Source organism: Miniopterus natalensis, chromosome 2 (assembly GCF_054644295.1).
Source record: "Miniopterus natalensis isolate mMinNat1 chromosome 2, mMinNat1.hap1, whole genome shotgun sequence".
NCBI lineage: Eukaryota > Metazoa > Chordata > Mammalia > Chiroptera > Miniopteridae > Miniopterus > Miniopterus natalensis.
Genome location: NC_142082.1, coordinates 131989473 through 132003640, shown reverse-complemented (window position 1 = coordinate 132003640; position 14168 = coordinate 131989473). Strand labels below are relative to the sequence as shown.

At 36.8% G+C, this 14168-nt stretch overlaps 1 protein-coding gene across 2 annotated transcripts in view; it reads left to right on the top strand.

Moving 5' to 3' along the window:
- XPOT (exportin for tRNA) overlaps positions 1-13944 on the top strand; it is a 36398-nt gene extending 22454 nt beyond the window's left edge. For both annotated transcript variants that reach the window (XM_087814565.1, XM_016199750.2), the window contains 9 exons: positions 290-528; positions 1299-1584; positions 2738-2927; positions 3492-3608; positions 3784-3899; positions 4553-4600; positions 8341-8412; positions 10145-10201; positions 13322-13944. In XM_087814565.1, coding sequence (XP_087670691.1) covers positions 290-528; positions 1299-1584; positions 2738-2927; positions 3492-3608; positions 3784-3899; positions 4553-4600; positions 8341-8412; positions 10145-10201; positions 13322-13348 — 1152 coding nt within the window. In that variant the 3' untranslated portion in view covers positions 13349-13944. The remainder of the gene's footprint in view (positions 1-289; positions 529-1298; positions 1585-2737; positions 2928-3491; positions 3609-3783; positions 3900-4552; positions 4601-8340; positions 8413-10144; positions 10202-13321) is intronic.
- The last annotated feature ends 224 nt before the right edge of the window (positions 13945-14168 follow it).

The window sequence follows — 14168 nt, the reverse complement described above, 5'->3', positions numbered from 1 at the left end:
GTACTAATATTCAAAGTACCTTTGTATACCTCATTTTTAGCCTCCTAACAATCTTACAAATAGGAGTTTTACAAGAGAAAACTCTTACGACCATTCACAAAGTCTTGACAAGGGTCTTAGACCCATGATCTTTTGACCTCTAATTCAGTTTTCTTTCTGTTAGATGGTCCTGGGAGAAAACAATAAGGTGATGTGATAGATTACATCTCCTCTTGCTTTTGCACTTACTTTGCTTAAATGAGAGGACCTGAACAAGAAAAAGCTTCAGTGCGACTAAATTTTATTTTAGGAGAATGGTTACCAGTCTTTGTTGAGCAGCGATGATCAACTATTTATTTATGAGACAGCTGGGGTGCTGATTGTTAATAGTGAATACCCAGCAGAACGGAAGCAAGCATTAATGAGGAATCTGTTGACTCCACTAATGGAAAAGTTTAAAATTCTGTTAGAAAAATTGATGCTGGCACAAGATGAAGAAAGGCAGGCATCTCTAGCAGACTGTCTCAATCATGCTGTTGGATTTGCCAGGTGAGTGATTTCAGTTAAAATTATTAAGTGAGTGACTCTACACGGACAGAACCATTTATTTGTCTGGATCTTTTAGAATTGTCTAAAGCCTTCTTTTCTAAATCTAGTGAATTAGAATATTTAGCTGAAGAAGTGAATAGATCACATAACATCCTGCATTTCTGCCCTGACAACTGAGCCCTTAACTCTGACTTCTTTGGTGTAAATTGACTGTGTATTTAAGGGAATTAGCTAAAGTGTTTATATACCAATGACATATTGTGACATCTTGGTGTTTGGTCTTGGTACCTTAAAGAGAAGGTCCTGAGGCTTCTTTTTATTGTGTCCTGAAGACCACCCAAGCTGTTATTTCTTTCTCTCTACCCATGTTTTTATTGGCAAACAGTAATAGCATGAAAGTTGTAGTGATTGCTAATTAGAAGCTGTATAAAGAAATTGCTCTATAGAATATTTCAGTGCAAAAGCTAATATTAGAGAGTTGTACAAATAACTTGATTCTAAAGACTTTTCTAAATTCATATGGGTAGTTTGCAGATTGTCTAGTAGGATAGCCTGGTCATAGTGGATTTTCCCCCCTCCTTTCTGCGTACTTTATCGGTAGGATTTTGATAAATAAAGCATTTAGGTGGGTTCAGATTAGAGGGATTATAGTAACTACATCTCATTCTTTTGTCGTTATCAGTTGTCATTTGTTGTGCATTGTTTTTGATTACTCCACAAAACTTTTAAAGAATAAAGTTAAAAATAGTTGCCTGATTTTGCTTATGTAGTCGAACCAGCAAAGCTTTCAGCAACAAGCAGACTGTGAAACAATGTGGCTGTTCCGAAGTTTATCTGGACTGTTTACAGACATTCTTGCCAGCCCTCAGTTGTCCGTTACAAAAGGATATTCTCAGAAGTGGAGTTCGCACTTTCCTTCATCGCATGATAATTTGCCTAGAGGAAGAAGTTCTTCCGTTCATCCCATCTGCCTCGGAGCACATGCTTAAAGATTGTGAAGCAAAAGACCTTCAGGAGTTCATTCCTCTTATCAACCAGATTACAGCCAAATTTAAGGTACCACAAACCTCAGAGCATCTCCTGACTTAAAGATCTTCCCCTGACTTAAAGATTAGATGTATTTATCTTTAGATGTATTTTGGTATTTGTCCCCTTGGTTTATTTTTTTGAAATATTAGTTACTTGAGGGCATGGGTTATATATTTTTATCATTCCTAGTTTCTGGCACACTCCCTGACACATAGGACATGCTAATAGATGTTTTAATAAAAACATACATTATATGCTCTGTGAAGCAGAAGGAAACTATTTGTCTGCTGTTTTAGAAAAGCAAATAAAAACAGCATTTTGAGTACCAAATGTCTAGAGGTAAATAAAAAGCTTCGTAATTTGGGTATCCACACAGGAGGTTAAAAGTAACTCAGTTGTACCCAGGTTAGTTTTTATGTACATGGAGATTTAAGTCAAGTGTAAGCTGGCTAATTAGAATGGCTAACACACAGTGCTTTTTATGTTCAAAATATGTTATAAGCATTTTCCTGTACATTAATTCATTTGATCCTTGTAACAACCCTAGGAGATAGGTATTGTATTTTATAGATGAAGAAACTGAGGCATAGGAAAGTTAAATATTACCCAAAGGCATGTAAAGGCAGACAGCCCAATCATATAAACTTGTTTATAATTTAGCAATAGAATTAATTTCTTGAAATTAAAATTAAAAATATTCCATGGCAATATTTGATTATAAAATATTTCTGGCCCCCTACTATTTTAACCTGAATCTTGAACTGTAGGAAATTGGTTGAATTTAATGATCTTGATGCTTTCAATAATGTATATGCTATGCAGATTTTGTTTTAACCTTCTTGACATTTGCTAAGTAAATTATGTAAATATTTATTCTAAATAGAAACTGAAGAAAGATATAAAACATGTTTTTTCTAAGTTACATTTATTTTTTTAATTGAGGTATAATTGACATTATGTTAGTTTTAGTTATACAACATAATGAATCAGTATTTGTATACAGCAAAATGGTCACCACAATAAGGCTAGTTATATTGTTACAGAATTTTTTTCTTGTGGTGAGAACTTTTAAGATTTACTCTTAGCAACTTTCAATATGTGATACAGGATTATTACCAAGCTTCATCATAATAATTTTCTTACTCATTTCAGAAGTAGTAATAATATTTCTTATCTTCAGATACAGGTATCTCCATTTTTACAACAAATGTTCATGCCTCTGCTTCATGCAATTTTTGAAGTGTTGCTTCGACCAGCAGAAGAAAATGACCAGTCTGCTGCTTTAGAGAAGCAAATGTTGCGGAGAAGTTACTTTGCTTTCCTGCAAACAGTCACAGGCAGTGGAATGAGCGAAGTCATAGCAAATCAAGGTGGGGATGCTTGTGATGCCTAAATTGTCTGCTGAAGTCCTTGTCACAGTTAATACATCTATGTGAATAAGAGCTAGTTGAAGTAAACACTAAACTTCTGGAGTGTTGTATGTTGGCCTCTAGGATGACAGCTCATTATTTCAAGGAGGGAATTACTTTCAAGTAGAGGATCTTAAAATTAATTGGTATTCAGTTCCTTTCTTCCTAAGGCAGTGTTCTTTAATTGGTTCTTTGGTAGTATAAATAGCATGGTGGTTGCTGCTAAAATTGACATGACATTTGAGTCTTTCTGATCATTTTGCCATTTTCAAATTAAAAATAAATGGGACTGTATAGATCAATACAGAGAATTTTGCAATATAGGAAATCCAGAGGGTAAGATAACAAGGGAATAGTAATGTTTTTCCTAGCATTTTATGCTTAAAGTTAAGGAGCGCAGTTAATAAAAATTTAGGGATCTTATCAACTCTGTAAATTTTTGTCTTGCTACTATATATGGAATGAGAGCTTCAGGTTGCCTTTCTGGTTCTTTTAGAAGTTAAACTCAAGTTTTTTTCTTTTCAGGTGCAGAAAATGTAGAACGAATTCTAATTACTGTGATTCAAGGAGCAGTTGAATATCCAGATCCAATCGCACAGAAAACATGCTTTATTATCCTCTCCAAGTTGGTAGAACTCTGGGGTAAGATGATTTTTTTTTTTTAAACTTTATTCCCTAACCTGTTTCCTAAGATTCTCAGATGAAATGGAACACCTAGCCCTCACAGTAGGCAGGAGCTGGGAGTTGATTTCCCCCAGTGATAAATTATAATTGACTTTCTTTTTACACAAGATGAAAATTTGAATTCTCTTGACAGGTGGTAAAGATGGACCAGTGGGATTTGCTGATTTTGTTTATAAGCACATTGTTCCTGCATGTTTCCTAGCACCTTTGAAACAAACCTTTGACCTGGCAGATGCACAAACAGTATTGGTAAGCACCTAGGAGTCTTTGTTTACCTTGTGTAGATCTCATGTGTCCTAACTCCCAATTTCTTCTTTAATGCCAGATTGATTCTATTGGGTTTCGTTGCTTTTTTTAAGAATTTAATAATTTCAAATTAGGATTCGTTTTTAAGAGGTTGATGATACCTTCTGAACCTTTTGTGGATTCTTACTAAATCTCTATGCTAAAGTTGATTATATAAATCCAGTTCCTACATCTTTAACAACTAAGACTCTTTCTAGGACCATGGAAGAGTACATGATACCAATAGTCTTTAAAGTTTGGTTATTAGTTTCCCACTACTACTTTCATTCTAAAACTTGTGCTTAATGTTTTTTTCTAACTATTAAGAGTAACTTTCTCTTCCTTGTTTGATGGTTTCCCCACATCTCATCTTCGGAATGCTTAATGTTACTCACTTCCCCACAACCAAATAAAAGCTAGATTTCATAATTATAACTCACTGCATTAAGACAGCATTTTTGTGTTTTTACAGTTTCTATCCAACCTACTTATTCCACCTTTTCCTGCCTCTGTCCTTTCTTTGAAGGGCAGTGAGCAGTGTTCAGGGAAGTAAAAAGAGAAGTTGGATCAGTAGCTGAGAGTTTACTATATTAAATTCTTAAACTTGTTTTGCACAGGCTTTATCTGAGTGTGCAGTGACACTGAAAACAATTCATCTCAAGCGGGTAAGCTTTGGACCCCATGCTCATTCATTTTCCTCTTATGTGTATATTTGTTGTAGTTTTCATTGTGTTTGGCTTGTTTTTGAGAGCTGTGTCTTTTATGAAAGTTAATTAACTTCAGTTCTGCCTGTTTGGGAGTTGAGGGCATATAGTGTCCATTATTGCCCTTCATGTTTATCTAACAAGAAGGTTAAAAAGTTATGTTTTCATTTGATAAAGAATGTGAAGAATCTTAATCAGAATATCAAGTTCCAGATTTCATGATCTACTGGGCTCTTCACAGCTAGATTTCTCCCAACTTCTTAGGATTACAGATGATTAGAGCACTTTCCATTTGGGGACGAATCTAGCTGGTGTGTTGTTTGTTATGCAGTATTTTTAAATAAGTTGAATTGATTGCCAACATTTAAAACTCAGTTGCTTTTTTTTAAAACAAAAATTCCTGTCTCCAACTTCTCTCATAGCCAGGATGCCAATACAGCACTGGCATTCCCACATAGCTTCAGTCAGCTCTCCTCACCCCAGAAAACCATGAGCTCTCACTTATCGGTCTCCATTTAGTCCATTCCTCATTTGATATTGAGTTTTTTATTCTGATAGGGATTTGAAGGAATTTCAACTCAGTGGTATTTTCTCTATGCCTGCTGTGTGCTAGGGTGAGGACTGTGAGTTTTAAGGCTGTGAGGGCAACAGGGGAGCTATATAAAGATGAATTAAAAGTTCTCCCTGCCTTGGCTGGTGTGGCTCAGTTGGTTGGGCATCATCCCATGCACCAGAAGGTTGCCAGTTCGATTCCCAGTTAGGGCACATGCCTGGGTTGCAGGCTTGATCCCCCTGTGGGGGGGGGGGTGCAGGAGGCAGCTGATCAATGACTCTCATCATTTATGTTTGTATCTATATATCTAAAAAAAAAATTGATAAATATTTTTAAAAAATATGTTCTCCCTTATTTGTAGAGCTTAGTTAGAATCAGGGGAGACCTGTGCATAAATAGCTTAGTGGGATGGATTAAGTAAGTGCTTTAAATAGAGATATATTATAGATCTGTATTAAATGTAATATTGTAGGACTAAAGATGAAGAAGCAGTTTTGCCTATGAGAGCAATCTAGGAAAGCCATTAGAGGTGATTTTTTTTTTCCCCCCCGGATATACCTTAAATACAGGTTCATTGAACTGACAAGAGGAGGAGCTGGCATTCTGCGCAAAGTTAAGCAGTGTATGGAGACAGATCAGACATTGCATGGTAGATTTGGTAGAAAATAGTGTTAGCGTGTTTAGCTAAAGTATGGAGGCAGAGTAATAGCTAAAAACTGAAATGGGACTAGGTGTATTCTTTGTAAAACATTGGGAAGTCAGTAGGCAGTAGGGTTATAATTTAGGATAGCTAGGTGGGGGGAAAATGTTGAGAGAGCAGTTTGGAATATGGGTCTGAACCAGTTAGGACTAAATACGGATTTAGGAGTACCAAGTGTGTAGTAGTCAAGGTGAAGTGAGACTTTCTAAGACCAGGATAGAAGAACGTTGGCTAAAGCAGGAGGTAAGGGAAAACTAGCAGTAGAGTCAAAGTTATGAAAGCTCGGGGAAGAGAGCCACAGGAGAGCAGGTGGGTTAACATTATTGGATGCTAGAGAGTCGAGGAGGGTGAGTAATGACAAAAAGACAGTGAGAGTGGGATGTCAGGTTCAGAAGTACTTCCTTGTCCTAGAAGCTCTCATTTAGACATACAGAGTTGAATCAGATGGAATATTTTGAAAATGTTTTGCTTCATTCTGTTTTTTTTCATTCATTAACTTGACTGACTTCCTCTTGAGGTACAAGTTTACTTTTCCTGATTTAAAAAATAAAACAAGTATATTCCATTTTAAAGTACTAACCGTGGGATTATATGAGATGAGCAGTGTGTGAGCAGTTTAGGGATAGTAGACTAAAGAGAGGTGAGGAGAAGTTGAAGGGATCGGAGAAACTTTCACAGTGAAATGTTACCTCCTCTCAATCAGGACCAGGCTTCTTTTGAAGGGTAGTTATATTGTGACCTAGATCCATTGGGTTTGTGGGCCCAGGATTCAAGGTAAAAGAAGAAACGTGAAGAAATCTTTTGATTCAGGAGCAGTATTAAACAGGAAATCAGGTGTTAAGGCAGGGAGAAGTGTATTGAGGAGAGATGGATCGATTCATTTTGATAACTGTTACTTTCAGTTTGACCAGGTTGGAGTCATAAATATATTAAAACTTTTAAGTCAGATTCGAGTTTAAAAGTGAAATTAGCCTTTTTTGTTTAAGTATTAGATTTACTACATTTGCTTCAGACCACTCTTCAGAAATACATTGCTATAGGAAAACTATTTTCAAATTGTATCCTAAGTTTCTTTGTAGTTGCTGAGAAGGGGTGGGGATGTTAGGGGTTAGTTTGTGGATATTTTCTCTCTTTCCTTCACCACATTTAACCCAAAAAATGCCCCAGAAAACTACTGTTACAGTTTTTAGCATCTAGAAGTTCTAGAAGGTGGCAATGAAGAGTAACGGTTTTGGAAGTCAAGTGGCCTGCTTTTTAGTACAGATTTAATCAGCAGCAGACTGGGCAAATAATCCTATCTTTCTGGGTCTTGGTTTCCTCATCTGGTTACTAAATTCCTTTTCCCTAGTTTGTGAGCAGCAAAAGGAAGTTGTGCTTTTATTGCTATTACCTCCTAGCATATCACTTTGTTCTTTCTTGCTTATATTTTAGTTTCTAAAGATGGTCATTACTGTGGTACTGCCCAAAGGCCTCATGCACCTACAGACACCCTATAGTCCACCCAGTGGTGGACTAAACAGGAGCACCTCTCTTTGCTGTCTCCTGTCAGTGCATGGAAGGCTCTGGCATTAAGACCTCCTGCATTTAGAAGAATATTGGTTTAATCTTTAGCACTACACAACACTAAGCAATGTTAACATACAGTAAATACTAAGTGCTATGTGTTTTTTTGTTTAACTTTTATTTTTAAATATATCTTTATTGATTTCAGAGAGAGGAAAGGAGAGGGAGATAGAAACATCCATGATGAGAGAGTCATTGATTGGCTGCCTCCTGCACAGCCCTGACTGGGGATCCAGCCCTCAACCTGGGTATGTGCCCTGACTGGGAATTGAACCCCGATCACCTAGATCCTAGGTCAGTGCTCAACTGCTGAGCCACGCCTGGCCGGGCCTAAGTGCTATGTTAAAGCTTTACATTTCTAAACTCATCCAGTCCTCACAAGAACTCCATTTTTTAGATGGGGAAACTGAGGCTCAGAGAAGTTAAGTAACTTGTCCAAGTTACCAGAAATTTGCCAGAGCCAGACTTCAAAACAAAGCAATCTAGTTTCAGAGTCTGTTTCTTTTTTCCCCCCAATCTGTTGGTTTTTTGTTTTGTTTTTAATACATTTTTATTGATTTTAGAGAGAAGGAGGGAGGATTGGAGAGAGGGAGAGAAACATCAGTGTGAGAAACATCCATCGGCTGCCTCCTGCACGCCCCCTGCTGGGGATCTAGCCCACAACCCAGGCCTGTGGCCTGACTAGGAGTTGCATCAGTGACCTTTTGGTGCATGGGACGGATGACATTCAGCCAACTGAGCCACACTGACCAGGGCCAGAGTCTGTGTTCTCAATCACAGTACCTTATTGTGTTTAAAGTATACATATGTTGTTCCAGTTTCTTTTAAAGCATTACGGATGTCAGGGAAGAAAATAATTTAGTATAACCATCTTTTCATTTTCAGGGCCCGGAATGTGTTCAGTATCTTCAACAAGAATACTTGCCTTCCTTGCAAGTAGCTCCAGAGATAATTCAGGTAAGAGCTATCCTAACAGAGTTTCCTTTTAATCTAATTAAAGAAATATGATTGTCATTTGAACTAAATTTTGATTCAGGAAAGCCAAACTGTGCTCAACTTGATGTTTTACTGTGTATAGGATAGCAAGTGTCCAAACTTCAGAGGGTCTGTGAAATTGAATGGGAAAAAGTTGTTTTTCTCACTAGCATTTAATTCCCTATCATTGTGTAGGTGACAAATCACAGTAGTATTCGCATTGCTGTGATTGTCACCAATAGAAATCACAGGTATTTTCTGTATCACATTAGTTCCAGAGATCTCAAAATATTGTTTACACTCACTAATAGTTTGAACTTACAAGTTAAGATATGCCACTAGACCTTGTTACCTGAGTCTGTAAGTCTTATTCTACCACATACCAAAAATTTAATATCCTTTGTAATCCCGTGTGTGAAAACATTCTAAAAGCAGTCCAAAGGGGACCATAGCACACAAAGCTGTTCTGAAGTTCAGGTTTGTTCCAGGTAGTTCATTTTATATGTGCTTAATTTATAAATCTGAAACTATATTTTGAGGTAAGGGACTGGAAAGCTGTCTCACTTTTGCACTATTACAGAGTCATTTTTTAATGGCATTTCTTGTCATATACTTATCCAGATTTCTTGTTAGCACACAAATCTAATGAGGTATCAAAGTTTTGGTAAAACTAGAGTTAGAATCCCCTGTGTAGATTCTAAGAATTGTTTCATCATCAACAATGATTTATAATGCTATTTTATAAGAGGCATTGAAAAAAACTGAATAAAAAATTGGGTAGATCTCACATAAGAGTAATCATAAAACTCATTTTTAATGAATTTATGGTCTCTATGATGCATCTTTAACTTTAGAAATAATGAATTTTCTTAGTTATTATAAGGTATTATTTTATGAAAACAGTAAATTACTAATTACTTGTGTGATCTTAATGCTCATCAAAATAGAAATGGATCATTTGATTTTGAATAGCTAATATTCTCCCCGATTACTGAATGAAGCAAAATTCTATTGCAATATAATAATTTAATCGTGAAGGATAAGGATTTGGTCTGGCTTTGCTCAGTTACTGACTAGGTAAGAATGGCCATAGCAATGTAGGTTTTGTCCTTTAGGCATGAATCAACCTTGTCTAGAAGAGCCTTGTTCTCAAAGGTGCAAGCAGCCTGTCTGACAAGTATTAAATTGGAGAATACTTTATAACCTTTCTTGGTGAGGAACTGTTCAGGTTAATTTTGATAAGTTACAAATACTGTAGATTTGAAGCAACACAAATGTCCATTGACAGATGAATGGATGGTAGAATGTGTTGTATACACACAATGGATTATATTGTTCAGCCTTAAAAAGGGGAAATCCTGTCATATGCTACAATTTGGTCGGACCTTGAGGTCATTTTGCTAAATGAAATAAGCCAGTCACAGAAAGACAAGTATTGCAAAATTCCACTTATCTTGAAGTATCTAAAGTAGTCATACTCTTATAAACAGAAAGTAGAATGGAGGTGGCCAGGGGGTGGAGTTTGGGGGGAAGGAAAGGGGGGAGTTACAGTGTATATATAGTTAACACTGCTGTACTGTACACATAAAAATGCTTAATATGGTCAATTTTATGTTTTTTATCACAATTTTAAAACAATGCTGTGGATTTGAATTATGATTAATTTAATACAAATAGATTGATTCTCTTCTTTCCTTCCCTCCTGGACCCCCAGGAGTTTTGTCAAGCGCTTCAGCAGCCTGATGCTAAGGTTTTTAAAAATTACTTAAAGGTAGGTGTAAACTTACATATCTTCATATAATTAGGTAATGTTTCAGAGCCAAGAGAGAATATTTATCATAGGATACTGTGCCATACTATAGTTTTGTTTTGTTTTTAATCTTCACCGGAGGGAGGATATGCTTTTATTGATTTGAGGCGGTGGTGAGGAGACAGACAGGCTGACAGAAACATCCATCAGTTGCCTCCCATACTGTACGCTCCCTGACTGGGAATCGAACCTGCCATCCTTTGGTCCTACCAACTGAGCCATACCAGCCAGGACTCATACTGTAGTTTGACCAACTATTATTTATTTTGGGATCTCTTTCCTCTAAAACCTGCTTCCAGGAATCTGTAGTTATAGATGTTATAGTACAGAGTCTTCTGTGAAACCCCTTTCAACTGAACATAAGATTATGGACAGTTAGGTAAGAACACTGAATGTGTATGTGCCTGAGCATTTGGTATGAATATGCCAGTTTTATAGTTTCATGATGTAATGAAACAGGAACTGAGCATGTTGGTGTGGAAATGCCAGTTTCATGATGAAATGAAATAGGAACTAGAGCATTGGGAGAACAAGTAATGTTTAAGAACAGTTGCCCATAATGAGTTGAAAGGAAGGAGCTAAAAACATAAGTATGAGTTACTTGGTTGTGTCCTACCTTGAAACTTTTGAATTGTAAAACAGACAAAAAGTAGAGTCCTCAGATTTGGCCAGCAAGGCTGTTTATACATCTGTGCATCACTGAATTTTTCAAAACCCTCCAAGTTTGGAAGACATACCAAATGTTTATTTGGTATTATATTTATATTAGATTCCTGAGACAACACTGTCTTGCTTTCACCTAAGTAGACAGTCATTCAGTACTCCCTGACTGCTTTTTATGTAACAGGTACCATGTCACCTGCTGCAAATACCACTGTGAGTGACTTTTCCTGCCTACGAGGAGCTCGTGGACTGCAAATAAAATTACAGTGTGGCAGGATGAGGAACTGCTCTTTATTTTATTTATTACCTTCAACATATCTGAGGACAAAGCACTATGCTAAATGTCTTGGTAGCAGGTAATTTAATGAATGGCTACCTGGTTCTTTTTCCCAAGGCATTCAAGAGAGTTTTTAAGTCAAGGGGCTTTGCTGAGTAAATCAGTGTCCCATCCTTTGACTTTGGTTCTAATCTCTTCCCTTGTCAGTGTTTTCCCCCGGTAGTAGTAGTGTGTCAGCTTAAACTGACAAAAAAGTTTGTAAGAAGAATGTTGAGAATTACTGTTTATCATTATGAACCCTCCCACTCCCCCATAAAAGCAAAATACCTATGAAGATAACCTATTAAAATAACTGATCAAACTGCATTAAAGGACTCAAAAAATTATAACTCTCTATTGGAGGTATCTGTAACAGCAGATATGTGTTCATTGTAGCAGGCTTATGCTTCAAACATATAATTTATCTAACCAGCATTTATAAAAAGTCTTTCTCCCAAGCCCAGCTTCTCTTTAGTGATAGCATTGTCAGTGATAGCATTATTCTTCTTGTTGGAAAAATAAAGTTCCTTCTTTTATGCCTACTCTCTTCACCTGATTAATCCTCGGATCTTGCTGATTCTTCCTCCTCAATCACTTGCTGTCCCTTCCTACCTCTGGCACAGTATTTCACTGATCTCCCTTCCCTTGTTCTAGCCAAGCAGGTCTGTTTGCAAACATTAAACAGTCCTCTGAAATTCATCCCCCTACCTCATATTTTTCATAAGCCTGTTGACTAAAAACAAGTTCATGTTTCTTAGTTTGGCATTTTGGGGTTTTTTCATTTTCTGATCTCAGACTGCCTTTCTGGTTTCTCTTGCTGGAATGGTCTTTTACCATTCTTGGTGTTCTTCGAAAGTTCTCCCTTATTGGCACTCCTGCTCCTTCATGAATTCTGCCCATTCTTCTAGGCTTACTTGAAGCATGGCCTCCTCATAAGGCTTTCTTTTGCTCATATAGTGACCATTCTTTTCTCTCCACTTAGTCAGTAGATTATTTGTTGTTAAGTTGAATGTCTGATCTATTAGTGCTAGGAATACAGTTCTTATCTTTAATGAGCTTACTGCCTACATTTACTCTTTTTTTTTTTTTTTTTTAATATATATTGATTTCGGAGAGAGGAAAGAAGAGGGAGAGAGAGAGATAGAAACATCAATGATGAGAGAGTCATTGATCAAGCCCGCAACCCGGGCATGTGCCCTGACCAGGAATCGAACCCTGATCGCCTGGCTCCTAGGTCGACACTCAACCGCTGAGCCACGCCCGGCCGGGCCCATTTACTCTTTCTAGTGGTCACTTAACATGTACCTAACTATGGACAGTAATATGTAATACTGGGTCAGTGCCTAGCACAGCCTCTTGCCTACTCGTCCATAGTCTCATGTTGAAAGTATTTTTTTTAAGGTTTTTTAAAAATTTAGAGGGGTTGGGGAAGAGAAACATCAGTGTGTTGTTCTACTTTATTTATGCATTCATTGGTTGATTCTTGTATGTGCCCTGACCGGGGATCAAACCCACAACCTTGGCCTATCCAGACAACGCTCTAACCAGCTGAGCTATCCATATTTTGTTACAATCAAATAAATAGTAAATTCCTTAAGGGATAACAACTGTTATCTATAGTTTTAACTTGTTTCTTCCTCAAAATTTAATTTCTCAGTATTAACTTTGACAGTAGTGCCAGTCAGCAGAATGTGTCAAGATCATGGTTTCCTCTGACCACTTGAATCTTTCTAGACTTTATCAGATTGTCCAGAAGACAAAGTTCTTGTGTTATGTGTGGATTTATGATGTGAAATGTTTTAAATATCTTTGACTTTAGAGAGAGAGGAAGGGGGGGGAGAGAGAGAAACATGGATCAGTTGCCTCCTGTAGGCACCCCTACCAGGGATCAAACCTACAACCTAGGTATGTGCCCTGACTGGGAATCAAACCAGCAACCTTTTGGTGCATGGGAAGACAACCAACCGAGCCACACCGGCCAGGGCAATATCTACTGAATTTTACAAAAGAGTAGCTAGCACTCAGTAACTTAGAGCCATTCTTCAAGTAAAAGGTGGTATCTTTGGACATCAGTACTGACTGTACTAATACTTTATTTGCAGGTGTTCTTCCAAAGAGCAAGGCCCTAAGAACTGGATCTCCCTGTGCCTACTTCATGATCAGGAGTTATGATCAGAAATTCCAGTTAATAATTTATAAAGAAGCAGTTTTTGTGTGCCATTCACACCAGTCTTTTTAACTTTGCTTTGAACTTATTGCAGTATATGTATTGGGATTTTTCTGTAAAATGTGTGTAATTTTCCCGAAGTACAGGTATGTGACAACGAGAGAAGTTGCTTGCATGCCGATTCAAATTGTTCTATATAAAAAAGCTGTTAAAAGATACAGCAGAGTTATCCTAGTACCTTTTCATTTTTACTTGAAACTTAAATTCCTTTAAAGACCATAGCAGGAAAACTGTACTTTTTTTAATTGCTGAATATAAAATGTTAGAAAATGTTAATTTTCTTTTATGTGTGCAGACTCAAAGTATGGGGGGAATACAATAGATGAAAACTAATTTTTTGTAGATAGCCATTACATATCTTTAAAATGTTTCGATGCCAATGTGTATTCTACAAGAGAATGGTTTCATAAATTAACTGATTTAAGAGTAGGTGCCGGTGTTATACATTTTTTATAAAAAAATAAATTTTACATAGTGAACTACCAAGTCTTTTTGGAATTATTATAAATACTTTAGCCTTGTTTTCTCATCTTATCTTTCACTGATTTCCCAGTTAAAGGATTACACATATAAGCTTACAGATGATTTTATTTTATTATGTTCCTAAAAGGTTATATGCAACTTAGTTCTGTTAAATAGAATCTTTTTTAAATGCCCTAGAAAAAGCCTGTGTGAACCTGTTGATAGAAATAAAAATCCAGTTTTTTCTACCTCTTTTATTG